This window comes from Phaenicophaeus curvirostris, chromosome 14, assembly GCF_032191515.1.
Source record: "Phaenicophaeus curvirostris isolate KB17595 chromosome 14, BPBGC_Pcur_1.0, whole genome shotgun sequence".
NCBI classification, from domain to species: Eukaryota; Metazoa; Chordata; class Aves; order Cuculiformes; family Cuculidae; genus Phaenicophaeus; species Phaenicophaeus curvirostris.
This window is the reverse complement of record NC_091405.1, coordinates 5,567,925-5,595,812: the sequence shown is the minus strand read 5'-3', so window position 1 is coordinate 5,595,812 and position 27,888 is coordinate 5,567,925. Positions and strand designations below refer to the sequence as shown.

General features: G+C 52.3%; 1 protein-coding gene and 2 non-coding genes across 3 annotated transcripts in view; 1 reads left to right on the top strand and 2 right to left on the bottom strand.

Annotated features, from left to right (window-relative positions):
- Positions 1–27,888, bottom strand: part of VAC14 (VAC14 component of PIKFYVE complex) — a 70,703-nt gene that overhangs the window by 41,135 nt on the left and 1,680 nt on the right. The window contains exons 2-12 of the mRNA XM_069868682.1: positions 24,087–24,237; positions 21,441–21,608; positions 20,709–20,771; positions 19,618–19,725; positions 18,769–18,878; positions 17,700–17,806; positions 17,207–17,341; positions 16,782–16,934; positions 14,860–14,920; positions 7,311–7,455; positions 6,940–7,005 (exon numbers count right to left, since the gene is read on the bottom strand). Coding sequence (XP_069724783.1) covers positions 6,940–7,005; positions 7,311–7,455; positions 14,860–14,920; positions 16,782–16,934; positions 17,207–17,341; positions 17,700–17,806; positions 18,769–18,878; positions 19,618–19,725; positions 20,709–20,771; positions 21,441–21,608; positions 24,087–24,237 — 1,267 coding nt within the window. The remainder of the gene's footprint in view (positions 1–6,939; positions 7,006–7,310; positions 7,456–14,859; positions 14,921–16,781; positions 16,935–17,206; positions 17,342–17,699; positions 17,807–18,768; positions 18,879–19,617; positions 19,726–20,708; positions 20,772–21,440; positions 21,609–24,086; positions 24,238–27,888) is intronic.
- Positions 15,740–15,810, bottom strand: TRNAG-GCC (transfer RNA glycine (anticodon GCC)). Its single transcript has one exon. It is a non-coding gene; the product is annotated as a tRNA-Gly (tRNA).
- Positions 24,794–24,864, top strand: TRNAG-GCC (transfer RNA glycine (anticodon GCC)). Its single transcript has one exon. It is a non-coding gene; the product is annotated as a tRNA-Gly (tRNA).

Below are 27,888 nucleotides of genomic sequence, written 5' to 3'. Positions count from 1 at the left end.
TTTAAAAGGAAAAAGAAATTAAAAGATTAGAATGCCTGCACGCAGCAGGGAGGTGCTCACGGGCAGCCTTGGGTGTCCCAGAGGCCGAGTTTTCCCTGCACAATGAAATGGGGTGCAGGGCACCAAGGACAGTTATTCTTGCCAAGGAGAAGATGGGAATTCAGCTGAAGCAAGATGCTACGAGAAGGTTAAGGGCTGCCATGCGCTTCTTCAGTGGGAAGCAAGATCAAGGAGGCTGTGGGAAACCCCATGGTTTTCCCAGGAGTGGCAAGGTAGGAGGTGGTGAAGGAGCAACCCAGTGGGGACCAGGAGAGCTGAGGATGCTGCTGGGAGGTGCCTAGGCACACACCAACCCCAGGATGCTGCTGGGCACCTCCTCCTGCTTCACCACTCCAGTGCAGCCCCTCATTGCCAAAACCCGCACCCAGGCTTCCCCAGAGGGCTCCATTTATTTTGTTTTGGGGTTTGTTTTTTCTCCTCCCTCCAAGCCTTTTAACCGCAGCCAGGGGAGGAGAGGTGAGCACGAGCAGGCAGTCCCGCAGCCAAGAGCAGCCAGCAGCGAGGTTGGCCAAGCCCCAGGCACACACTGTGAAAAGCAAACCGGCATCCCCCCCTGCCTCCACTGGCTTTAAAGACAGAAAAAAGAAAAGAAAAAAAACACCATTAATCTTCCCACACCAATTTAACCGGACCTCTTTTCAGGTCCCCAGCACAGCAACTTTTCTCCTCCGATCTCACCAAGATTTCCTTTTTTCTCCTCTTCCCTTTACAGCCACCAGATTTCAGCCTGGGGCCAGGAGGGGATGGGGAGCAGCGGAAAGAGCAATGGGCTGGGGCCTTCTCCTTCCCAGGGCAAATCCTACTGGCTCACGGTAACACAAGCACACAGCACCGGCAAACACAGCAGGCACCGGGGACATCACTTGGTAATACAGCCCCAACCACCTGAAACCGAGCTGCAACTTGAAAGCTCCCTGTCCCCCCTCCTGCTTTTGCAAACCCTGATTTGTCCCTGCATGCAGCACCCCGAGCAGCAGGAGCACGAGCACTGTCACAGCTCAGAGCACCTCTGTAAGTGTGTTTAATTAGCGTACAGAGAGCGTAACACACCACCTGATGCCAGACGCAGGGCAGGATGCCAAGGAGGTATTTCTTCACACATTAGAGGGCAGAGAAGAGGCACGACAGGTCCAGCTGGTGGGATGGGGCTGGAGGAAGCAGGAGCTGTGCCAGAGCATCCCTGCAGGCCATCCACTAGGGGAATGGATGCCTGCAACCCCTTCAAATTCAGCACCCACAGTCCCAGCACTTGTGACAGGCAAAGGATCTGCTCTTATTTACTACCCTACCTCCCACCCAGGACCTGCCTCCACACACTGGGGAGTCAGGCAGCCAAAGCCAAGCTCACCAAACCCTGCACCCTACACTTTTATCCCACTCTGGACACACTCCAGATTGCCTGCTCTCTCTATCAGGCACGTGTTCTGTGGTTTAAGCTGCTCTGTGATTTCACACTTACAGGCACCACCTTGAGCCCAGACCCTTAGTCATTCAGGATAGGTATAAACTGTATGGATACACTAGCCATGCAGTTATGGTTTCATAGAAACATATGGTTTCGGTCAGAAGGAACCTTAAAGCCCACCCAGTTCCAATCCCCTGCCATGGGCAGGGACACCTCCCATTGGATCAGGTTGCTCAAAGCCCCATCCAGCCTGGCCTTGAACACCTCCAGGGATGGGGCAGCCACGCATCCAGGGATGGGCAACCTGTGCCACTTTGAAACTGGTGCTGAGCCAAGAAAATCCCTGTGGATTGCGCTGCCTCAAAGAAACCTTCTATTCCTGCACGACACAGCACACAGATTATCTTTCAACCCAGTGCCCTTGCAATGCCTCAAGTCCTTGCAGAAAGCATAACTCCACCCTGCTTCAAGACTTCTTCTTACAGGCTGCTTCCACGTGTGGCGAGCTGGGCTGACCACATTCTCCACCATCCAACTGAAATGATAACCTCCCTCTACACCCCACCATCCCAGTTCTAAGCCCACTCTTAATGTAACTTCCCTCCTGAAAAGGAGTAGCATCCCTGCTTGAGTACCTCATACCTTCCAGTCTCTCTCCAGAGATGCTTTACCACCAAAAATACGAAAACAAAAGCCAGGCATATGCACATTACAGTTTTCTTGCGTTTACACCCTCTGCTTTGCATGTGGACACAATATTTCGGACGTGGCAAATTAAAAGCCGGGAGCTGGGGCACAATAGGTCTAAAACCAACAGAGCAAAGCCCCAAACCAAACGACACTAAGGCAGCTCTTAACTTCGGCACAAGCTTTTGTTCAGCTTCATTGTGCTGGGAATTGAGTGCAATGGGAGAAGTTTGGCAGGAGTTAGCGTGACAGCACAGCTCAGAGAGCAAGGGCAGAGACCTGGACTTTGAAATCCAGTGGTGCTGCAGTAGGACATGCAGGAGTTAACAGCAAAGGAGAGAGACTAATACCAGTGTATCACAATATCTGGGGTTTCTCCTCTCCTAGTTTAATGCTGGAAACCCAAGAGGGGAGAAAAACCTGTCAAGCTTGTCGTGGAGAAGTTGGCTTGAAGGTCACGCAGACGTTCAAGTCTATCTTTACCTCCTCAGGTTGTGGCTGCCCTGAGGAAAGGGCACCAACTCTTCTCCAGTGCCAGGAGCAGATTTCTGAAGGATGCCCTAGGAGCTACAGCTGCAAACAGCAAGCTCAGAAATCATTTGGATCTTCTTGCTGAATTCAAAGCCTTGCTTGGCCACTGAGCGCAGGTAGGTTTTCATGTTAGCAGAGTTGAAAGGAAGCTGGATTCTATCCTATTTCACATCAGACACCAGCTCCACCTCACACGTCATTCCTGCATGAATCAGGCAAAAGTCCCAGCACAACTTCCAACCTCCAGCAAGATTGAGAGTAGCAGAAAGGCAAACAGGAACACATTCAGCTGTAAAGAAACAAGCCCCTTTTGGAGTCAGAGAAAGGAGAACAAAGCAAAGAAAGAAAACTAGCACAGTTTTCTCAGAGATGCCCGCACCGCCTGTGGGGTACACCTGAACTCAGCACCTGGGTCCAGCCAGGACGGACCCAGGGAACTGAGCAGCTACCTCAGAAGCTGCCTTTGTACCAGGAGCTGGCAGAGAGAGATAACCTGAAGAACAGGTCCTCAGTTCAGCAGTGCCTACCAGCAGTAGTGCTTTCAACCCGTGGGTGGAAAGATCCAACCCACTAGTCCCGAAGAGCATTTGGGCTTTGACTTCCACCTTTCCTTTAACCAGGCATCATGGCTGTGAGACTCACACCAATGAAAGAAGCAGGGTGTGCAGAAAAACCCACTCCCAGCAGGACCCTGTTAGCTTTGGAGCTGCAAGGAGGTATTTAGTCACATCAAGTTTTAACCAGGGCTTTTAAAGATTGCCTTCAAAGCCAGGTCTCAAATGCAGGACGGAGCATCTCCCTGCTGGGGAAGCACAGGAACCGGCATGAGGTGACGCAGTGCAGCAGTACAACATCTGACAGCCAGGAATCCTTGTATCCTGACTTGTCTACATATCAAAGGGAACTGCTTGCTTCAGCTTTGCTCCAACTTCTCTGCGCTGCCTTGTTGCTTTTGAGAATCTTAACTAGGTCTCTTGACCATTTCTTTACTGGCGTAGGAGAATCGGGTAGGAAGGGGAACGGGAGAGAAGGCAGAGATGACTCAGGACACTGCAGATACATCATGAGACACTGGCCTCTGTTCAGTAGAGTGGAGGTGGTGCAACACCTTGTGCTACTTGAACAATAAAAATAAGCATGACAACTTAAAGGGCACAGATCCGACTCCATCTGATGTTGAGTCTCTCCTTGCTTTGGGCTTGATCATTTATGACAAGTGCACAGAGAGACTTGGAGCAGCTCAGCAAGACCAGACCTTAAAAATAAGGTGCCTGAGCACCATCTTTCAGTCTGATGCAAAGCCCTGACTAACACTGCCTGCCCCTCCAAAGCTAGATTCTCCTTTGGTGATGACCTAGCGAAAAACAACAACTCCAGGACAGCGTCTGGGTACATCGGCAAAGCAACAGCCAAGCCATGCACAGGAGCCAGGGGATCCACAAGCACTGCAAAAGGATGTTCAACCTTGCTAGGAAGGCAGATTGTACCAGCACTGCTGCGCAGCGAGGTTCCCTTGGGGAGGGCCGCATCGCAGCATGAGGAAAACCCAACCCCAAATACAGGTGCATACCTTGTTCTAGCATACTGCGTGTGGAGCCCTACCTGGAAAGGTGAGGGAGGTGCTTCCTCACCAGAGAGCTGACAGGTTAGCTCACATAGGACCCCCCATTACACCGGTGATCACCACACTGGAGCCAAGAGCTTCTAGGGATGCTGATCTGCTCCAGGACAACGCGAATGGGCACACATATACTGTACTGAGCAGGGAGTAACGGCTCAGAAAGCACCCAGTGTCTCCTTTCCTAACAGGCACTGACGATGCAGGTTAGCCTGTTTGATCAGTCCTCATCGTTCCCAAAAACGCCCAGCTCGAAAACCCCCTACTATTTCGGTCATTTCTATTTCCTCTGCAGAGTGTAGCAAATCTGGTTGAGAGCCAGCTGAGCAGTGGTGTTTAATGGATTGACTTGTCTATGGATTTCCTTAGGAAAAAAACCAAACCTCCAAACATTTAAATAAATAGAAGATAGGATTAAATAAATCAGCTTAAAATTACTTTTGAGCCATTCCCGGTTATGTCACATGAAGGAAATGCATCACCAGGGTCCTTTCTACACTGCTTTTTTCAAATATTAATAAGCAGTGTAATTGCAACATGACTCACTGCGATCTCCTGCCAAGCTGGAGAGACTATCTGCAAGATGCAGGCTTTCTAGAGCGTTGCAAAGGCAGATGCGTGCTTGGGGACTCTTTTGGAAAGGTCTGCATCATAAGCAGCAGGGTATGGAAAATGGCCAGGCAGTCGCTTGCCTTTGCAAGCGCAAGTCATTCCCACACTTGCTTTTTCCCTTTCCTCCTCTTGTAACAAGCACCTCACACATGGGAGCTATTGCCGGGTTGGGGTTCCATGCCCTGAGTGCGTAAGGCAAAGCAGACAGGGTGTGATTTTTATTCCACGAGGAAAGTCTGGCCCCACAAAAAATAGCCAGGATCATTCGCAGCCCTGGGCAAGAGGCATCTAACTGATGGAAGAAGTGCCAGCAGTCCCTGGGCCAGCAGTGCCCAAAGCTGCAGCCTCCCACCCAAGCACTAGGAATGCTCCTGGATACAATGGAGAGGGAGAGAAAAGAATAACGATGCCAGAATTGACATGACCAGAACGAGAGAAGAAGGGTGAGAAAGACAGACAAGGAAACGGGAAAACAGTGCAGCACCACAGGAAGGCAGCAGCCTGGAAATCACAGAATCATAGAATGGATTGTGTTGGAAGGGACCTCAAAGAGCCCACCCAGTTACAGTTGGAACCGATGATCTCAAAGGTCTTTTCCAACCTAGTGATTCTATGATCCTATGATTCAGCTCCAACCCCCTGCCATGAGCAAGGACACCTCCCACTGGATCAGGGGCTCCAAGCCCCATCCAACCTGGCCCTGAACACCTCCAGGGATGGGGCAGCCACCACGGCTCTGGGCATTACCACCCTCACAGGAAAATATTTCTTCCTCAGATCTCATCTCAATCTCCCCTCTTGCAGCTCAAAACTGTTCCCCTTTGTCCTATCCTTGCACTCCCTGACCAAGAGCCCCTCCCCAGCTTCCCTGTAGCCCCACTTCAGGTACTGGAAGGTCGTTATAAGGTCTCCCTAGAGCCTTCTCTTCTCCAGGCTGAACAACCCCAACTCTTTCAGCCTGTCCTCGTATGGAAAGTGCTCCAGCCCTCTGATCATCTTCATGGCCTCCTCTGGACTCTCTCCAACAGCTTCACGTCCTTCCTGTGCTGAGAACTCCTGAGCCAAATACAGGGCTCCAGGTGGGGTCTCACCAGAGGAGAGGAGAGGGGCAGAATCCCCTCCCTCATCCTGCTGCTCACATTTCTTCCGATACAGATGGAAATGAGGAGCACTGCACCGCAAGGGCAAGGAACATGCAGGAAAGCAAAGACAGAACAAGGTGGTTCCTTCATGGCTACCTGATCTTCTCCGCCAGGGGAGGTTTAGGCTGGACGTTAGGAAAAAATTCTTTACAGAAAGGGTCATTGGGCACTGGAACAGGCTGCCCAGGGAGGGGGTTGAGTCACCTTCCCTGGAGGTGTTTAAGGCACGGGTGGACGAGGTGCTGAGGGACATGGTTTAGTGTTTGATAGGAACGGTTGGACTCGATGATCCGGTGGGTCTCTTCCAACCTGGTTATTCTGTGATTCTGTGATTCTTCGTTCACTTCCAAGCTGAGCAATTCCCAGCCAATCTGATGCCACTGGGTGTCTACTGCAGTCCCACCAGGCAATGCTGACGCTTCCCTGCTAGCAGTGAGCACTGCTTAACCACCTCATGACTTGGATTTTGCAGAGCTGCCTGGACACGATCCCTCTCACATCTCTACAGAACTGTCACATGGCGCCCAGATTCCCACTCACCAAGGACCTGATCATGACCCAGCCCCACAGGGGAGTTATCGGCTCCGGGACCTGCAGTTCCAGGTAGGTGAAAATGAATTTTTAGGAGTAGGATTTTGCTCTCAGAGATAGAGAGCAAGGTTTATACAGACATATAGTCACAAACACACCAGCCTGAGATGGCTGGGCTTTCGGCTGGTCAGCTACCTACAGGCTCTGCATTGGGTTGTCTCCAGTTCAGCCGACAGAGTTAAACTCCCCAGGCCACACAAAATCCATCCGTTCAACCCAAAACATCCAAAGCCTGGCTAGATATAGAGACGATGACCTTCCAGGAGGACTTCTGCAGCAACTGCAGCACTTACCTCATCTGATTCATCTGAGAGGGTCCGTAGCAAGATAGGGAAGAGACTGTCAGCGTGTCGAAACATCTAGAACCAGAAAAACAGATGGCATCAGTCCCACAGGCCTACTCACCCTTCGCCATGTGATCCTCCACCCCAAGAGAGGCAGCCAAAAGCTTCACCAGTATTTTCCACCTGAGCTGGAGGGCTCTTATCCCTCAAGCTACTGAGTATGCAGCAGCCAAAGCCTTCTTAGAAAAGGCTGGCAGACACTTGGTTGCAATACTGCCAAGATGATTATAGCCAACTCAAAGGCAACGAGCAGGACAGGAGCACGTAAGCTTAGTCCCATGGAGGAAGCAGCCAGTCTGCATGCTGAGTCCCTGACCTACCTTACGAGGAGTCTTGATGTACAAGTGGTAGAGCCACTTCAGGACTGCAATTCTGGTCATCATCCCAATGGACGTGTCATGAAGGTGACAGTCCAGCACCTGAACTATTCCATCCAGGTTCAGAGTCACCGGGATCCTCTCGGAGCTGCACAGAAAGGACAAAGGCTGGTTCAGTGTTGCAAGGTCCAACACACTTCTCCCTCAGCAGGAAGGTCTACAACACACCAGAGACTGCATCAAACATCTCAGCTCAAGCCCCAAGAAACCTCAACTGTCTCCTTGGCCTCTTCCCGCCCCACTCAGCCTGGTCATCCACATTTCTTACTCCAGACCTACTCACAGCAAACATGAGAACTGTGCTCATGTCTTCAAGAGTTACAACAGCCAGGAAGCAAACTCTGGGCTTGCAAGCCTGCAGGCTCATAGCCAGGCTTGCCCATGTGGCATGGATAGCTTCCAACTGGTGTTACAAGATGGGAAAGCAGGATGAGAGACACAGCAGCACAACAAAAACATGCTCTGGGAACAACAGCAACCTTCCAGGCTTCAAGGTTTACCACCTTCCCAAAACAGCTGATACCTATGCATGAAAAGGCGCTGTACTGCACAAACCCAGCATCATGGCTATGTTGAAGAACTGGTCTGTATTGCAGTTACCATGTTCAGGATTTAAAGACTAAAGATCCATAAAATGCACCCTGAATCCAACTCAAGTTCGACCAGCTCAAATGTCTCCAGAGAACATCAACCCACATTTCCTCAGACCCCATTTGTTGGGTCCACTCAACCAGGTGAGAACATCCAGTCTCCACTAATCCCAGCAGGCTCGTGCTGAGGACTGCAGAGGCTGCCCTGGCTGGCAGTGGTTTTAGGACACTACAAGGCTGCCTTGAAAACCACAGAAAACCTGTCACAGCAGACCAGGCTAAGTAGAGATGGCTGGATTTGGGATGGTTTTAGCAGATCTCCTAGGGGTAGCTGCACTGAACAGCTAAGTCACTCCTGTCCTACCCAAGCTACTGAATTATTCAAAGCTGGACGAGACTCCTGCCCATCTTTCTAGTGTGCGTGCAGAGCTGCTCTGCATCTCATTTGATAAGAAATCCTCAGGGACAGATTTCTCATGGTATAATTTGCAAGTAGAGCTGCGGCTTAATAGGATTTGATCTTCCCCAGGCCACGCGCTGTAAGGGTGAGATGAGGAGGCTGTGGCCCCTCACAGCCCTGCAGATATCTGACTGCTTCATCTGCATCACCTAACACACGCCGGGGTCTGCAGATTGCATTCTGAGTCAGACTAAGTTTCGCTTTGATGTTGAAAACAACAGCCGAGGGCCAAACGCTCAGATGTGCAGAACCGAGGGGAAGGAGGGACCCAGAGCACAGGGAATCTGGGAGAGATGGCGAAGGGAGCAGCATCCCAGGCCATGCGAGCCAGCCTAAATGAGCCCTGTGTTTGGTTTTCCTGAAAAACCAGCTCCTGCTGCAGCAGTGCAACCTGCCACCCACCCAGCACAGGGCTCTCCACAGATGAGGAGCATGAATCCTTGACCTGATTATATTTCCATGCTGAAACACGCATCACCTGCACAGGATTGGGATAAAAACCCTCAGGGCAACGTGCAGTTTCAGAAGGAAGCGGCCAAAACAATGGCACAGAAGTTGTGTGTGAAGCCAACCAGTTTGGAGGTGGCCTTGATGCTGCCACATCCAGCAGCCCTACGCTGCTGCGAAGCAGGTGGGGAGGACAGAGGGTGGCATGGTTTCCCACAGCCCCATTAGAGGAGGATACTGGACTTCTGCTGGCACAGCAATAAACCATTCCATGCCCACTTATGCCAAAATTGCTTGTGGAAACCCCTTTCACAGGGATGCAGGGAGTCAGCGCTTAGGTAGATCAAGGCAAAATCCACCTAAGCAGCCCCCAGGAGGTGGCTGGCAGTGCCGGGCTCACCTCGAGCCAGCCAGACCTCAGCTATGCCACGCACCACCACCCTGCAGCTCCACCAGACTCAGCTCCTGCTAGAAGGGATGGCAGCTGGGCAAAGCTCCTCGAAGCTATCCTCTCCTTGCCTCTGCCGAGATAAACCTTTTAGGGGGGTTGTTGATAAAGAAGCAGCTCGTTTACTCAGCATGAAACCAGGGCACCATCCTGAAAGGCAAGAGGTCCGATGCACGTGTGAAACTGGGCTAAAGATCCCCCATGGACCATGCTGCTCTGCCTCCAAGATGGAGTGACACCAGATTCCCATGGGCTGCTGCCGTTCCAAAGGAAAGGAAAGAGGAAGGCAGCAACCGAGCGTGGCGAGTGCTGCCACAGCTGCTGCTCCAAAGCAGGCTCGCAGCTCGCTCCAGCTCTCCTTAATCCCCAGGCAGCGCGGGGCGGGAGCAGCAGTAATGGCATTGCGTTAATGCGATCCTCTGGGCCTGCCACGCGGTCTGCCAGTGCCGGCATCTGCGACAGGGCAGATGTCAGATGCAATCGCTTCCATCTAACCCACTACCCCAGATTCTCCTCCAGAGGATGAATGTGGCCCCCGTGTCACCTCTGTGGTTTGCCTGTGACGGCAAGAACACGTTTTTAGGGCGAATTAAGCAATGATAGGGGTTGTACAAGGCACTCACTTCTGGATACTGGTACCTTTTGCTCAAGCTGAGTGGTGGGGCAGGAGACCCATCCCCCAGCACGTTCTCCCATCTCAGAAAGCATCCTCCAGCATGGCAGCAGAGCTCACTTTCCCATTATATTCAACCCACAGCAGTGTTTTTCAACCCTTGTCTCTTATCAATTCATTTTCTCGTTTCTCCCATTTCTTCTAGGGCTACTGCCATCTCTGTCCTCAGCAGTCACCTTTCCTCTGCCAATGCCTGAGCTGTCATCTGCCTCTTGGCCTTCCGCCCAGCCCAGCTGTTTCCCTGACCCCATTTTCAGACAAGGTTAAGGTCTAGGCAAGGCTCTAGCCTTTAGGCAGGCCCAGCAAAGTGGCCTTGCCAAGGGTGGAAATATCCAGGTTCTTTCATTGTGGTCCAAGTCACAAGGGCAGCTCCCATATGGGCTGCCAGCTGTGCTGCTCCATGGGCTCGAGCCAGCGGCCAGGAGGTAAATAGCTCCTCTCCGCTACTGGTCCCACAAGCTGTCACTTTCTCATTCTCCATATCTCTCATTTCGGTGCTTTTGGCTTCCTTCTACCTACTGTGGCTTCCAAGTACTGGAAGCGCCCACAGCCCCAGCAGAGCTGCTGTCCCAGGGAAGTGATGAGGCCAAGGTCTAGGCAGAGGCACCCACTGCAACGAGCTGCAGCCCACGGCAACAAGGGCTGGTACAGCGTGTCCAAAGTCCCGCTCCAGTCCATCTATCTGATGGTGCAGTGGGAGCAGGGAAGGAAAGCCATCTTCTCATTCCAGTTTGGAGAGGAGGTCCGGGAGGAGCCTCCCCAAGAAGACACTTAGAATCATAGAATCGCCAGGTTGGAAAAGACCCATCAGCTCATCGAGTCCAACCATTCCCATCAGTCACTAAACCATGTCTCTCAGCATCTCATCCACCCGTGCCTTAAACACCTCCAGGGAAGGTGACTCAACCCCCTCCCTGGGCAGCCTCTGCCAGTGCCCAATGACCCTTTCTGTGACAACTTTTTTCCTGATGTCCAGCCTAAACGTCCCCTGGTGGAGCTTGAGGCCATTCCCTCTTGTCCTGTCCCCTGTCACTTGGGAGAAGAGCCCAGCTGCCTCCTCTCCACAACCTCCTTTCAGGTAGTTGGAGAGAGCAATGAGGTCTCCCCTCAGCCTCCTCTTCTCCAGGCTAAACACCCCCAGCTCACTCAGCCGCTCCTCATAAGGCCTGTTCTCCAGCCCCCTCACCAGCCTCATTGCTCTTCTCTGGACTCGCTCCAGAGCCTCAACATCCTTCTTGTGGGGAGGGGCCCAGAACTGAACACAGGATTCGAGGAGCGGTCTCACCAGTGCCGAGTACAGAGGGAGAAGAACCTCCCTGGACCTGCTGGTCACGCCGTTTCTGATCCAAGCCAAGATGCCATTGGCCTTCTTGGCCACCTGGGCCACTGCTGGCTCATGTTCAGTCGCTGTCAACCAACACTCCCAGTTCCTTCTCCTCCAGGCAGCTTTCCAGCCAGACTTCTCCTAGTCTGTAGCACCGCAGACCCGAAAGCTGCAGTAAGGTAGACTCTGCTATATAAGCTGCTGGAGAACATGACTCCAAGGGTGGCTCAGTGTGTGAGCCCAAAACTAGCCACCACGCTGCCTTCAGCCCACCATCCCCTGGGTGCTGCGAGGCATCCAGCATCAGCCCTACCCTCCACTCCAGAGTTCAGCATCACGATGAGCTCACCAGCTCGCTGGCTACATCCCCAAGGCATGTCGGGTTCTGGGCATGAGGCTACAGTGGCTTCCAGCACGAGACAAGCAGCAACAATTACAGCGTTCTCCTAAGCCCTAACTACCACCTTTAAAAGTCTGATTTAAATGCAGCCTTGGGTGGTTTAGCCACGTGGCAGCAAATTGCCCTTTCTCCAGAGCAACAAGCAGCTTTATGCATCCGTGTACTGCTGAACATCACCCAAAACAAGAAGCCTTCTTCGCATCAGGAAGGACTGACCACAAAGGCTTTTACAGAACCCCTGTGACCCTTACTGAGTGTGGTGAGGGATTGTGGTCCCATCACCCTTGTCCAGCCGCCACGCACATAACGCAGACAGCCCTGATGACCACTTGCCAGCCATGCTTGGCCATCCACCCAACAGGAGGGGTGGGAAATGCTCTCAAGCTGTCCAGGCTCTGCATTGAAACACCGATGCGGTTACAAGAGTCTAAAAGACACTTCCCAGGTATTTTGCTCCAGTGACACAGGAAGGCGTCTGCATCTTCTCCTGCGGCAGCTCAGACCAATGGAAGGAAGCCCGGGCTCTGTTCCAGCAGCCACACTTCCACCTCCCCTTCCTGATCCGGGCTCACACCAGCGATCACAGCATCAGCAAAGTCACTAGGCCACAGGAAGTCCCCAGCGCCTTTGAAACATGGTTCTGGTCCATTTCCAATGTTTTTTTGCAGGACCTGGAAGCAGGGACCCCCCCTGCAGGAGGAGTCACAAGGCCCTTCCAGCCCTGTGCAGCCAGGCTCTCCCAGGAGCCAGTTTCCATCCCAGCACAGGCACGGTCCCCATTTCCTAGCAAATGTCACCAGGAAGCTGGCAATTACCCTGGAAGCATTTTAGACCACCAACAGCACATTTCAGGAGCTGGAGGGCTGCGCCTGTCAGTTCGTGGCCATAGGAACACACCCAGCATCCATCTCTCAAGCATTCAGACCTCGCCACCTTCTTGGATGGCAGCTTCATGGAAGACACCCCTCTGCTGACACCAGGCCGTGAGCTCCTCCGCTCCTGCTGACCGAGGTCCTCCTCCTTTCACTGCTGCTGCAGAGCTATCCCTCTGCAGACGTCCGCGCAGCGAGGGCAGGAGAAGGGGGCGTGTGAGCTGGATGCCTGGCGCTGGGCCATGCTCCATCACTCGCTTGCCAGGGGAGACTGGGGGAAAGGGGGGGAGGAATGAACAAAAACACAAGCAAAGAGTGACTTCATCTTAAAAGGCAGCTGCAACTTCCTCTGTTCGCAGGCTTCCCAGCTTCTCAAAGCAACGCAATGATTTCCTGCGGTCCTGTCTTGACACCCAGTGGGCATTCAGGATGCAGGCAGCTGCCTGCTCCCCAGTGTGAATTACGGCTGCAACTGGCTACGGGTGCCAGCTCTCACCTTCCTCCAGCTCCAGAGCAGAGCCAGACAGCCTGAGCAATAGCTGGAGCTCCAGACACATGTCCAGGGCTTCTGTTGGCTCCATACAGCTCCCCTGAACCTGTGCCAGACCCCCACAATAGGCACCATGGCAAAAATCTTCCAGGTCCCAACACCGGGCCAGTAGAGAGGTCACACAGGATGGGGAAACAGGCTTCAGGGTAGGTAAATCCCAGGATAAAGTCTGACATCTCCTGTTTAAAAGGGCTTAGGAGGGCTCAGGAACTAGTTCCTCCACAAAACCAGTTCTCTTAGAGATGCGAAGGGTCTATCCTGCTGTCCTGGATGGTTTTCCCTGGTGCTTGGGGATCTGGCAGATGGCTTCAGCCATTCTCCTCCAGGCTCTCAGTGACACTGATCAAAGTCACTCCAGCTCTCCCTGTTTCTGTCCCCCTTTGGTCTTCAATCACTTTCCCTCCAGGCAGAAGCTCTTCTCAGCACAGAGATGCAGTTGTCACTTGTCCTCCTGCACTCAGCACCTCTCCTTTCCCTTCTTCCTTCCCAGTTTCAGCCCTACACACACCCAAGAATCTTTAAGGGCTGAGCAGGGCCAGGGCACAGCAATCACAGAAAAGCCAGGGAAAACCATCTAACACTAACCATAAAATGAAATGTAGGCAAAAGTGATGAGACCTGTGCTTTCGAGACAGGAAAGGATTAAGGGCATCACTAAGACCAAGGAGTAGCTGGACTTTGAATACAAGAAAAGAACGGAGGGTACAGCCCTTCAACCTGAAAAGCTGAAGCTCCAGAAGCGCTGCTCTGGGAAGTGTTACGATGGGTATCGCATGTCAGCCTTGCTGGAAGGATACAGCTGGAGCAATGCATCCTATTTCAGGGATCACAACAATGAATATATGCATCAGCACAATAAAAGTGTTGGAAATCATGATCTCTGAGGAGAGGAACTGCAAGCAGTAGGAGGAAAGGAAAGATGCATTACAAAAGCAGACGGATTTGTCCCCAAATTCACTGACAGCTGGATGGGAAGAGAGGTATTTGCAGGAGGGATGATTTAGATGAGACATTGCAAGAGATCGTGTTGGGCACAGAGCTGTTCTCTGTGGGCACAGGGCTGATGCCACACAAGGCTGGCACGGGGACAGGCTGGCAGCGGGCGATGCTGAGACCCTGGCCTCTCCAGCAGCCGGAGCTGGATGTGCAGCCCCACGGCACCAGGACTGCAGTGTGGAAGGCTGCGGTGTTGAGAGGCAGGGGCAGCGCTCTCCAAGCTCTTCTGCCAGCCCCAGAAGGTTCCTCTACCACCTTCTCAGGATGTCTCTGTATCTCTGGCAGACCAGCACACCACTGTTGCTCTACCACCATTCCTCTGCAAAGGCAAGAGGGAACCAAATGCCTCCTACTTTGGCCAAGCTAGAAGAGCCATAACCAAGAAAACCATCCAGCTCCTCCCCATCTCCACCCTTTTAGCCACAGTGTCCAGCTACAGGGGCTGTGAAACAGGCGAGGCACAGAACTCTGAAGCTCACTGCTTCACCAGAGCTCCCCGGAGTCGGGGATGACATACCTCAATTTACCATAAAATTAAGACATTTTGGTGCAAAAGCATCACATAGAAGCAGTGAACTCCTGGAGCATCCCTGGTCATCCACCCACTTCGACTCAGGAGACCCCAACTGCATTCCAGCACAGTCCATCCTTCCCTGCAGCTTTGTCAGCATCATCTGTACCCTGAGAAGCCTTCCCCTCTTCTCAAGCCCCTCAGAAGCAAACAGATCCTACCTCATCACTGTGAAGACACTGCTGTTGCTGAAGCTGGAGTCACCAGATGCATCCAGAGAGCCTGGAGGTGGATAAAAAGAAGCCACAGTTAGTGGGATGGCAAGGAGGGCAGAGAGCAAAACTGGAGGAAGGCTGGCGAGCGGCAAAGACATCACCAACCATCATCTGAGGATCCATGGACCCCAAGGATCCCTTCTGCCAGAAATGAGCTTTTTACACTTCTTATCAAGCTCTTCTCCACTGCTAAAGCTATGGAACAAAGCTGGAATATGACTGCACTTACCTGGCAAAAATGCAGGCCGTGCAACTTCAGAAATCTGCCTCAAAGTGGGTCTCCTCTGTAACAGCTCAGAACTACAGAGCTGCTTTCCATTGTCCTAATTTCAACACCTAGAGATACCATGCAATCACAGGAAAGGCTAAATCCAACCCAAGATATCTTCACCTGGGCAGCTCTCCCACCGTATGACTCCAAGTGGAAGCCAAGCAACCCAAACAGCTTTCCAACTCCTGCTCCATGCCAAAACTGGGTCTTACGGTGACAAAGCATGACAGGATGAGCTTGACTCTTCATGCCCCCTTGTGCCAACTGCCTGTACTCACACACAGAGCGGCACTGCCACATCAGCACAACCAGGGAGTTTGTGATGCAAAAGCATCACTGGTTTATCTGGTCCTGCCTGCTTTGAGGTGTATTCCTACCCCAAATGGGTAAAGATTAAAGCATTTAAACTTTCTGTTGATGTTTTAAAGCTTTTCTGCAACACATTTTAATAAAAGGAGGAATTCTCAGAACAAACAGGGAAGGAAAAAGAAAACATTTTGCTGCTATGCCACAGCACTACAGCTTTCCCCACTAGTCCTTCTTCCAAAAATGTGCTGCATTGGCCGGGAATCGAACCCGGGCCTCCCGCGTGGCAGGCGAGAATTCTACCACTGAACCACCAATGCTGCGCTGGGAGCTCCCTGCGCGCCCCGGCCAGCGGCTCCCGCTGACCCCCCGCAGCCCCTGCCTCCTCGCCCTCTGCCTGGCTGCTGTTGTACAATAAAACCCTTCAGTCTTTTAATTCCCACCTTCTTGCTCCCTCTCACGGCAGGATTTCCAAAAGCCTCTTGCAGACGTGTTAACACGCGGCCCCAGACGAACAGAACAGATTAGCCCACATGATTTAAATGTTACACAGTCTTCCCATGCCTGGACAACAAAGATGTGCCAGAAGCAGCACCTGGTCACCCCAGGACAAGAGCAAAGGGATGCTGGATGTCTAAAGCTGCTGCTGTTTTCAGGCACTGGTCCACCAGGACCCTCTCCATTTGACTTCCTCTCACCTGAAAACTCTTCCAGGCCTCCCATCCCGCCTGCAACCTTCACCCTTTTCTGCTCTGGAAATTTTAGGAGTGGGCTAATACCCACATGACAGTCTGGAGAGCACCAGAAGTCTGGAAAGGACCCAAAGTTCTTCTCCTTTCCGTTTTCTACCCTTCCCGCTCCAGGCATATGTTGATGCTCTCCCAAGACTCACACAGCTCCCTAAGCTCTTCTTTGTGCTCCTCCCAAACCACTACAGGACAGGTGGGATATTCTCCTCCCGTGTTACCCAGCAGACGCTGAACGTTTAACTATAAAAGATCTTTTTCTGGTCAACTTAATGACTAAGTCGAAGTGAAGCATGGTGAGGGGATGCAGGTGCTCAGCAGGGAAGGCAGCACTGCAGCACAGCCCGGATCAGCGACCCTGCTACAGAGACCACCAAACGCGTCTGTCTCAGCAGAAGATTGTCTGTGAAACACAACTCCAAGGCTCAAACAGAGCACGGTGCTCCAAGCTGCCCTAGGACACCAAACCAACTCAAGAATATCTCTTGAAGACCTTCACTCGAGCTTCCTCACACCTCTAATAGCTCAGACCAAGGCAGACTCACCGCTGGACACTGCCTCTGGCTTGGAGAGGGACTCCTCTGAGGTGGGCTCTGCCAGTAGGGTCATTGACTGCTTGGCCTCATCCATTTCATCATCTTCTGGGATGACCAGCTTCATCAGGCTCTGGTTGCACACGTTTGCCACCTCCTTGATGTCTGATGGAGGCAGTGTAAGGAACACGCAGTCCCACAGACCTCTAGCTGCCACGTCTGGCCAGCCAAAGAGGAGACACCACAGCCCCACCAGGGCTGCCCCAGCCCAGCTACCGCAACCCCCTCACGTCCCAGGGACCTGTGGGTGTTTCAGGACTTGGTGAGAGGACTTCTGGCCCTCTCCAGCCACAACTTGCGCCCCAGAGGCAAGAAATGGGTGCTTCCCTGCAGGTTGCTGTAGCAGGAATGGGAGCAGCTCTGAGTTAGAAGGATACTCTTCTTGCGGTCATCGTAGGAGAGACACGGCAGGACAGCGGTCAGGATCCCTGAGGAATAAGGCAGCATCACCCGGCCAGCCAGCTGGATGAACTCCCTCATCCAGCACATGGCTGTCAGCTGGATCAGGTCATCTGGAAGACACAGGACAAGCAGCACTGAAGGAAAGGCCGACAGCGGGAGCTGAGCACAGCGAGGACCACCCATAAGCAGAGAGCTGCCTCTGCACCATCCAGAGTTGCCAGTTCAGACAGATCCTGGTCTGGGACAGTTTAGCCCCAGAGGAGCAAGGGATCAGCAGTCCAAGAGCAGCGCAGTCGATGGAGGGAAGGCTGCCTGTGCCCTGCTTTCAGCAGGACTTGCACACACGATGACAAAGAAAGGGCTAGAGGGTGACGTGATGCACAGCCAACTGGAAAACTGCTGGCCTGAAGCTACAGCTGGCACTGCAGCCCTGGAGATGGACGCTACAGCTCAGTCCTGCACACTCACCTGCTGCCTGGCAGTGGATCACCAGGATATTGGCCATTTCTGCAAACTTGACGCTGGAGGGGTTCTTCTTGATCTCCTTGAGGAACTCCCCGAGAGCCACCTCGCACCTGCAGAGAGGCAGAACAGCTCAGTCACCTTGAAAATGGACATTACAGAGACCAGTTTCCTAAACGAACACCTAGAAAGGAGCACGGGGCACGTGCCTCCACTCAAGGGTAGGGCCAGGAAGGACGAGGCTGACAAGCTTGTCCTGCCCCAAGGCAAGAGAATGCACACAGCTGCAAGGATGGAGGCAATGACCGCCCAGGGCCCCCTGCACCTTCACCACCACTCCCCTAGCAGCCACACAGGCTCTGCTGAGATCAACGTGAGCCTGGGATGGGAAGCAGGAGTGCAGAACAAGCAACTTTCAGTGCTCGTTCCTCTACCCATGGACACTAAGAAACAAAGAAGCAGGGAGGATCTGGTAGGGTTTGGCAGCAGGACAGAGCCAAGCCAGTCTCACCACTGCCCTACAAAACAGGTCCAGTTACTCTCTCCCAGCACAAGGAGCCCAGATCCTCTGACCTCCCTGAGGACACTCAGTTGCTCCTCTGCTTCAAAATGTTTCTGTCTGGAGACCAGCAACGGATCTGAGGAGCAAGCTCACAACTCTCGCTTCTCTTCTCCACCCAAGAGATGCCAGATTGGTGGTCTACCTTGCCGACAGAGGCTTGCAGGCCACGAAGCCTGCTGACAGAGCTCACACCCCATCCTAGAAGCACACGTGAGACTCTGTTGTTCTAATATTGGATGCAAGGGCTGGGAAAGCAAACAGCTCCATCAAGCCAAATGAGTTTGTCCCCCAGCACAGACCACAATAACCTCCAGCCACTCCAGTCACAAGCAGCCGGGGAAGGGAGGCCCTTGCCAAGGACACTTTGATCTGACAGCGAAGCCAACCAGATTGCTCCTTCTCCCATCATGGACATGGGGTTTCTCTGCAGTTATACAGAAGGGTTACAAACAAATGAAGAGGATTACAGTGAGCAAGACACAGCCCTTGCTCTTGGCCAGCCTCCACACTCACATTTTCCGTATCTCCTTGCTGTTGTCTCCCAGGATCTGGAAGAGTCCATCCAGGATTTCTGGCAAGTAATCCAAGAGGTTGATATCAGGCACAGACTCTAAGACCAGGATCTAGCTCAAGAGAGGAATAAGAAAGAAGAGGTGAGTTTCAGAGAAGCTAACACCACCAGCATAAACCTAGCATGAAGGCTGAGGAATTCAGAGCTAAGCTGTGTGGGATAGCAAAGGAAGAGGACAGCACAGGGTTGCTGGAAAGAAGCTGGGCTATCACAGGAGGAACCACTGCCAAGATGCATGTGGGTAGACCTGGGACAGCAAACAACACAGCTGAAAGAGCAGAGAGACACAACCCTCCTCAGACCCCGGCCAGAAACTGAGAGCTCCTGCCTTGCACAGAAAGCAAGCAGCAATAGCAATTTTTGATAGGAATGGTTGGACTTGATGATCTGGTGGGTCTTTTCCAACCTGGTGATTCTATGATTAATACCTTGCTGTCTGGAGAACACCATCCCTCCATCACTGCTGGGTGACAGAAAACGGTCTGGCACTGCCCCTTGGGGGACTGTAACCTCTAGACCAAAGCGTATGTCTTTATACCAGCAGAGCTTTGACCACAGTCTCTAACTCGGTGCACAACATCCTGAACCAGGTTGGCAGGAGTGCAGCATGATGCCCCTGCGACTGCAACAGCAAGGTGAAAGGGAGCTGGTGTTTCAAAGAAGCAGGTAAAAAACCTGCCCAGGTAAATTCAGGTGCCTAAGTTGACACCTGCTGCATGTCCAGACGTGGGACTACAACAGGTCACAGTGTTTTGGAGGAGCAGGCAGACGTGGGGGACATGCATACCTACCCAGGATATGATGAACTGCCGGGCATACTGGTTGTTAGAGTAAATCCTCTCGCGTAGCAGTGGGATGAAGCCTACCAAGTCAAACTGGTTGCTCTCTGTCACGATGTCCTGCAAAGCCCAAGCAAAGCGTGTCAGGAGGGGTGGCCACCACCCCACGTCCATTAAGGCACATGACAGGAAAAAGATGACAAGCAGTTGATGAATGGGTCTGCGGGTCAGAAGATCTGGGGAGAGGGAATCACGCGGTGTGCTTGCGCAATGAGCCAGTATTCCCCCTCGGGCAGGGACTAACGTTGAGCAAGACCCACAGAGGGCGGCTCCCGCCTGCTCTGTGTCACAGGAGGAGGGTGGAAGCTTCTCTGGTTCATGCCTCAGCGGTATGTTGCACACATGAGCGAGCACCTTGGATGTAACCCCACACGTCAGGGGTGCGAGAGTCCCCTGCCTTTCCTTCAAAGCTCTTCCTACACGCTTGGTGGATTTTGCTGCACGGCTAAGTCTCCCGCAGCAGCCCAGTGGAGCAGATCTCCCAGCAGGAAGGTTTGCGGCAGGCGATGCAGAGACTGCATTAACCGCTGTGATAACACGGAGCAAGGCCAGGACCTGCAGGGAGCCACTCACCTCTGAATAGCAGAAAAGGAACTGCGATGTATGTGAGTGTAAACGCCTGTTGGCAGACAGAACAGGAACGGGAACCTAATGCCCCACCCCGAAGCAGCAGCAAAAGCAGCTTCACTCACATTGCTGCTCACTAAAGCAAGAGAGGAAATGCAGAGGAGCAGCCCTTATGCTGCCTGGGATGGGCCTGCAACCTGCTCGGTCTAAAACCTTGCTTCCTCAGACACCTGGCTCCCAAGAGCTGAACACACACACGGCACTGCAATAACCTCCCAGTTCCTCAGCCCAGCTGCCTGAAATCACCTCCAGCCCCTCAGTCTAAAAGGCTACGGTCAGTGAGAGAAAGAAACGCTTTGACAGCAGCCACAGGACTGAGCTGGGATGGCTTTAGCAGCTGCAGCCTCAGGAACTGACACGTCCCCAGCCAGGACATGCCTGAACCGAGGATTCTCTGCCAGAGGGGGAAAAAATACCTTGAGAAGCCGATCGAGGAGTTCAGAGCCACTTTTGACATTCGGGTCAGGATCAGCAGCCAGCTGTGAACAACAGAAATAAGGGTGGTCGTAGCAGTAAGTCCCAGGTCTGCTTCCTACTCCATAGCAGACCTCCCCACAGGCTCTGTAATGCTCTCCTTTGGCATTACAGAGAGATACAGAGAAGTCCCTTTATCTCCAACTCCTAAGTAGGCTCCAACAAATTCTCCTGAATAAACTCCTAAGGAGGACATCACCTCTTCCAGCTACACAGGTTTTCACAGGCCAGCAGCTATGCTCTCAAATGGCAGAGAAACCCAAGTTTCCAGTGATAAGCTGCAAAGTCAGGCATGAGTAGACATGGTTTTGATCCTACAGACCCTACAAAGCTGTAGGACTGCAGGGCTACCTTGCTTGCAGCAATCCTGTCAGTCTCATATCCTAACATTACTCAACAAGGAGCAGGAAAGTACATCCTGGAGGCGAAGACAGAGAACAAGGTAACTTACAGCGAACTCCAGCACCCACAACACCAGCACCCACTGTGATGCTGCAGAAACTGCTCATTCGGCCCTTCAGACTCGCCCAGGTCAACACAAACCAGCTGACTTGGAAAGAAGACCTTGAGCAATGTGGGTTATTTGACCCAGAGAAGACGAGGGCTAAAGAACAAGTTGTACTCTTCCAGCATGGCAAAGAAAAACACGTGGGCGTTGAAAGGAAGCTTCTTACCTTGCTGAGGCCATCAAACAGCACATTGAAGTGGGGAAGGACAGAGCCCCTGGCCACCTTGACAATGTTATAGAGGGCCTCACAGGCATAGTACCGCAGCCGGCTATCCGCGTCATTGAAACACGTCAGCACCGGCTCGATCAGCTCCTTCAGGTAGAGCCCAGAGTCCTGGTGGACAGGAGGAGACTGGTTAGTTGAGGACCGTGCCACAAGGAAAGGTGCTGCCATGGAGCAGATCACATGGACACGCTGCAAAAATTCAGGTCCACAAAGGCTTAGTACACCTATATGGGACAGGATTTATTAATGAATTTTAAATTTTATTATTGAAAATGCTGAATGTTATCATTCAGGCACGGTGGTGGTCACTCGAGCAAGCTAAGACATCATTTCAAGGGACTCTGTACCAACAACTGAAGCACTTACTGCAGCTGTACTCATCTGGTTTTGATTCCCAGAAGTGCGCAAGAAGTTTGGACAGTTATTTAAAGGGCCAAGTGACTTTCAAGGCAAAAGAAGGTGCCTTCCTCTACATGTCATTCATCTCTGCTGGTCAACAGAGAAGTCCATCCCTGCCTTGGGAGGCAGGCAGGTGATGAGGCAGACTCCCAGCAAAGCCACCAGCCCTCGCAGCGGGTCAGGTTCTGTCCCACTCTGCACATTGATTTTGGCATAAACTCACCAAGGGTTCCAGTGCCAGGAAGAACATCCCAGACAATGACAGATCGAGCCCACCTGCACCTTCATTTAAGCAAAGATGCTCTTGGTCTGTTGGACTACTCCTTGTAATGTCAGGAGCTGGGGACCACAGAGGACCTGGTGACACAGGCTCCACAAAAAGACAGACAACCAGAAGCCCCCAAAGCATCTTCACAGAATCATTGAATGGTCTGGGTTGGAAGGGACCTTAAAGATCATCCAGTTCCAACCCCCTGCCACAGACAGGGACACCTCCTACTTGATATTCCACCCATCCAACCTGGCCTTGAACACCTCCAGGGATGGGGCAGCCACCACTGCTCTGGGAAACCTGGGTCAGGGGCTCCCCACCCTCACAGGAAAACATTTCTTCCTAAGATCTCATCTCAGTCTCCTCTCTTTCAGCTCAAAATCATTCCCTTTTGTCCTTTCCCTGCACTCCCTGATCAAGAGCCCCTCCCCAGCTTTCCTGGAGCTTCTTTCAGTACTGGAAGCTGCTCTAAGCTCTCCCCAGAACCTTCTCTTCTCCAGGCTGAACTACCCCAACTCTCTTAGCTTGTCCTCCTACAGGAAGTGCTCCAGCCCTCAGATAATCTTTGTAGCCTCCTCTAGACTCGCTCCAACAGATCCATGTCCTTCCTGAGGACTCCGGGACTCAACGCAGGGCTCCAGGTGAGGTCACACAAGCGCAGAGGGGTAGAATCCCCTCCCTTGCCCCGCTGCTTTGGATGCAGCTCAGGATATGGTTGGCTTTCAGGGCTGCAAGTGCGCATCTTCCTGCCCTGTTGTCTCCAGAAACGCCAACTCAACCATGGTCTCAGATACCAGAAAAGGAGTAGCTTCTGCCTGTGCAGCTGGTTATGGACAAGGAGCTTCAAGAGCTGGTGGAGTGAAGCCGGACACATCTGTTTGATGAAGTGGTTGCAGGACTTGGATTCCCAGGGAAGACAAAAGAAATAGTTTGTCTGTGGTTTGAAACACTGTCCTTGACATAAGACTTATTTTACACAACAAAGTCTGTCCTCCTGTGCTGCCCCAGACTCTGCACACAAGCAAATGTAGCCATTAATGAGGCAGTTCCCCAGCCCAGAAGACTTTTGCTTAAAGATTCACGAGCACAGAAGGAGTTTCAGGCAAACCCAGTGGTGGAGGAAGGAGGTTGACTTGTTTTGAAGTTAAAAACCCCTCTGCTTTGGGGAACCAGGCTGTCATTTCCCGACCATCTAGCAAAGGAGATGATAAGAAAATCAACAACATATGAACCAGTTGATTAAAGAGTTGAACTCTTAAGTTTCACCAGTGCCCCTCAAGGCCACCTAAAGCAACTCCTCCACCCCTCAGAGCCATCTGGCAGCACAGAGAACCTCTCCTTGTGCTTTGCAGGAGAAGGTAGGTTACGAGCCCAGAGCATTGCTCAGCCCGGGGAAGAGGGGTTTGCAAGGATTCCACGTTTTAACAAGAGGACAAAGCCAGGAGTGCTGCTCGGAACCCCCCAGCCAGCAGCGTAAAGGCAGTTAATGTAAAAGCCAACAGGCTTTAAAGCATCACTCAGACCAATTGTGGCTCTTGTTAGAAGAGGAATAAATTAATTAAAATCCATCTGGTAGCTCTTCCAACAAGCACAGCCTGTTCTTCTCAAGCCCTCTGCTTTCTTTGTTGTACATCTGACTACAGACAAACACGACTCCTTCCCTTGCAGGCACTTTCAGACACCAGCTGCGTGGTTTGACTGACGGAGCTGCGAGCCCCGAGTCTGTGCTCCCCTCCCCAGGGACCTGGATGCCCCAGTACAGCCCTGAGGCTGTACTGAGCTTGTTCTTGTTTAGGAGAGGGAAGTTACAGAGAAAGACCTTAACTGGGACAGATTATCCCATCATGCTGACCCGGAAGCAGCCCCTGTTGTCCCAATGCAACTTGCACAAGTCAAAAAAAATGACCCCCACCTACCTTGCCCAGGGCGATGGAGCAAGCGGCCAGGCCAATGAGTCCCCCCTTCCGGCTGTGCGGGTGCTGGGAAAGTGCGAACTCCTGCGACAGGATCTGGATCACGTGTTTGATTTGAGATGTGTTGTTCTGAGCCACAAACTCTCGCACCAGCCTGAGAAGAGAAGAGGAAAGCACATGGGGGACTTTATATTCTGCACAATAGAAACTCTTGGGAGCTTGGCTCCTCGCAGCCATCAGAAACAGGAATTTTTGGCCACAACAAATGCAAGATAAAGTGGTACCAAAACGAGGAATGGTGAAGGAACCCGCAAGCGAAAACTTGTGGCTCACTAGGGAGTTGTTGCCCACAAGACCCATAGCACAAAGACTTCGGACCTTTCCAGTCGCCCACACATTGCTCCAACTGATATTCCCTATCTCGTATGTGCTCTTGGACAGCACAAACCTCCGCAAAAGGCAGACAAGGTTTCCACACGCAACACCTGCTCCTCCCCAGGAACTTGCAGCCGGTTACCCAAAGAGGTTGAACACACCGGTCGCACTTAAAGAAATCTGTAACCCCATTCCAGCCCACCCAACCGCTTCAAGGTCCTGGGTCACCCAGCCAGCCCTTCAGCCCCACTTCTCCCTGGGGCAGAGCCGCCAGCCAGGTGGGAAGGCGCAGCCAGCTGTGCAGCCAGCTGTGCAGGCAGCAGCAAACAGCTGGAGCATTGGTGGTTCAGTGGTAGAATTCTCGCCTGCCACGCGGGAGGCCCGGGTTCGATTCCCGGCCAATGCAACGCTCTTTTTTTTCCCCTTTGATTTCTACCCATCATGAAGATCCAGACATCTCAAAATCTAAGCCTAAGTAAGAGTCTTTACCTCAATCTTCAATGAAATTGCAAAATCTTCAGCTGCCCGACTCCATACGCGTTTTTTCGGCACTGCCCTCCCTAGCTGGGTGCCAACAGCCAATAACAGCCTCAGGCTCTATAAGCCAAGAATGTCATTACAGAAGATGTTTATGAACTTCTTCATAGAATCACAGAATCGTTTGGTTGGAAAAGACCTTTGAGATTGAGTCCAACCATACCTGTCCACCACTAAACCATTCACCTCAGCACTTTTTCTAACCATCCTTTAAACACCTCCAGGGATGGTGACTCCACCCCTGCCCTGGGCAGCCTCTTCCAGTGCCCAATAACGCTTTCAGTGAAGAAATTTTTCCTAATACCCAATCTAAACCTCCCCTGGTGCAAATTGAGGCCATTTCCTCTCATCCTATCACCTGTTACTTGGGAGAAGAGCCCAGCACCCACCTCACTACAGCCTCCTTTCCAGGAGCTGCAGAAATCCATGACATCTCCCCCTCAGCCTCTTCTTCTCCAGGCTGAACAGCCCCAGGTCCCTCAGCCACTCCCCAGAGCCCCTGGGCTCCAGCCCCTTCCCAGCTCCGTTCCCTTCTCTAGACGTGCTCCAGCTCCTCAAGGTTCTTCTTGGAGTGAGGGGCCCAAAATTGAACATGGGATTCGAGGTGCAGCCTTAGCAGTGCCAAGCACAGGGGGACAATCCTGTCCCCACTCCTACTGGCCACACCATGGCTGAACCAAGCCAGGATGGTATTGGTCATCTTGGCTACCTGGGCCACTGCTGGCTCATGTTCAGATGCGGTCGACCAGCACCCCCAGGTCCTTTCCTGCCCAGCAGCTTTCCAGCCACTCTTCCCAAGCCTAGAGCTGCATGGGGTTGCTGCGACCCAAGCGCAGTACCCAGCACTGAATCTTGCTGAACCCCATCCCGACAGCCTCAGCCCATGGATCCAGCCTGTCCAGGACCCTCAGCAGAGCCTCCTGCCCTCAGGCAGATCAACACTCCTGCCCAATTTGGTGTCATCTGCAAACTGACTGAGGTTAACTGGTTAATCCCAAAGGATTAACACCAGTTCTGTTCTCCAAGTAAAGCAGCTGCTGCCTTTCTCCTTGGAGGCATCACGCAGCCCCTCTTGCTCTCCCCACTCAGCAGATGAGCTCTCCAACACCTACGGCCCAGCCCGATCATTAACTGCTCATTTTGGGCAAACAGCTCTGATCTCCCGTCTGACCCCTGCAGCAGGAGGAACACACGGAGTTCAAGCAGCACAGACCAACGGGGTGACACTTTTTCTGGACAAGGAGGTACTAGAGCTGAGAAGCAGCAAGTTCATCTTCGCTTTAAGCTACAGACACAGGACAAGTGGTGCCATTGCCATTCTGCAACATGTTTAAGCTGATCTAAATCTGTGCCTCTGCAGAAAGAGTTAGCCCTTGCCTTTCTTCTTCTTATACTCTTCCCAAATGGACTCTCCAGCTCAATCAGCTGAACTGGCTGATCCCAAACCACATCTTGTTTGATACAAGCCAAGCATGAAACTGTAATCCTGGGGCAGAATAAGTCAGAGCTGAGCTGGCTGGATAAGGACCATCACCCCACGCAGCACTGGAGGGGCAGTTACTGAAGCATCCCCATGGCTGGAGCTGCCAGGACCATGCAGCGCGTCTGCCTCAACCTGCTCTTAAGGGACTGTTCCCATGAAGAAGAGAAAATGAGCAAAAATTACACATGTTGAACAGAAGCGGGTGGATGTGTTGGCTTTGTGTTTGAGCAAACACTCATCCCATTTCAAGAACCGTTTTTCTCTGCTGCCCACACTCTCTATGAGGAGGAATGTGGTGTCACAGTCCACTCATAAGCGGATGCATGATGATTCGTTTCATTTATGATCTCAAAGTGCCGTTGGCAGGTGACTAACTTTCTCAAGTGGATTTGAGTTGTTTTTTTTACTGTTGTTGATTTTTGTGACCCTTGAGAAAGAGTAAGAGAAACACTGTGTTGGTGATTTACTTTCTCAAGTGGATTTGAGTTGTTTTTACTGTTGGGGTATGGGTCCTGTCATTAATTTTCCTGTCTTTTCCTCCTCGCTTCATGGATCTTTCACAATGGTAGGGGGCAGGGAGGCTTGGAGACAGGTATAAAACATTTTTGAGGTAAGGAGGTAGGTACAGGTACAAAGCATTCATTCCATACCAGATTTTTTGGCTGTTTTTATAAGGCCTGCATCTCTGCTTAGCACCTGATGAGAAAATGTTGAGGCAGAAATCGATCCTTTGATCGACGCTTACACGTGGTTCCCAACCTGCACTCCTCGCACGTCCCCTGCCAAAGCCTGAGTAGAGCACCTCCATCCCCACATCTGCTCCTGGCTGCTCCCATCACAGGGTCCCCACAGCCGCATCTCCTGCCCAAAACTTGACCTTCAGCATGGATCATCACTTCCAGCCCCATACTGGGGTGTCCCCTGAGGGGATGCTTCAGATCTCCTCCATGAGGTGAGCTCCCAGGCAGTGTTCTGAGAGGATACAGCCCTTTGCAGGCAAAGCTGTGGAGCAGAGCAGCACAAAGCACCCAGGCCAGGGCAGCCAGAGCCAAGAAGCAGCACAGAAAACATGCACGGGCAACACTAGAGAGGGCATGGCCATGCCAACAGACCTTTGCCTGCCACAGAATCATAGAATCGCTAGGTTGGAAAGGACCCACCAGCTCATTGAGTCCAACCATTCCCATCAGTCACTAAACCATGTCCCTCAGCACCTCATCCACCCGTCCCTTAAACACCTCCAGGGAAGGTGACTCAACCCCCTCCCTGGGCAGCCTCTGCCAGGGACCAATCACCCTTTCCATGAAAACTTTTTTCCTAATGTCCAGCCTAAACCTCCCCTGGTGGAGCTTGAGGCCATTCCCTCTCGTCCTGTCCCCTGTCACTTGGGAGAAGAGCCCAGCTCCCTCC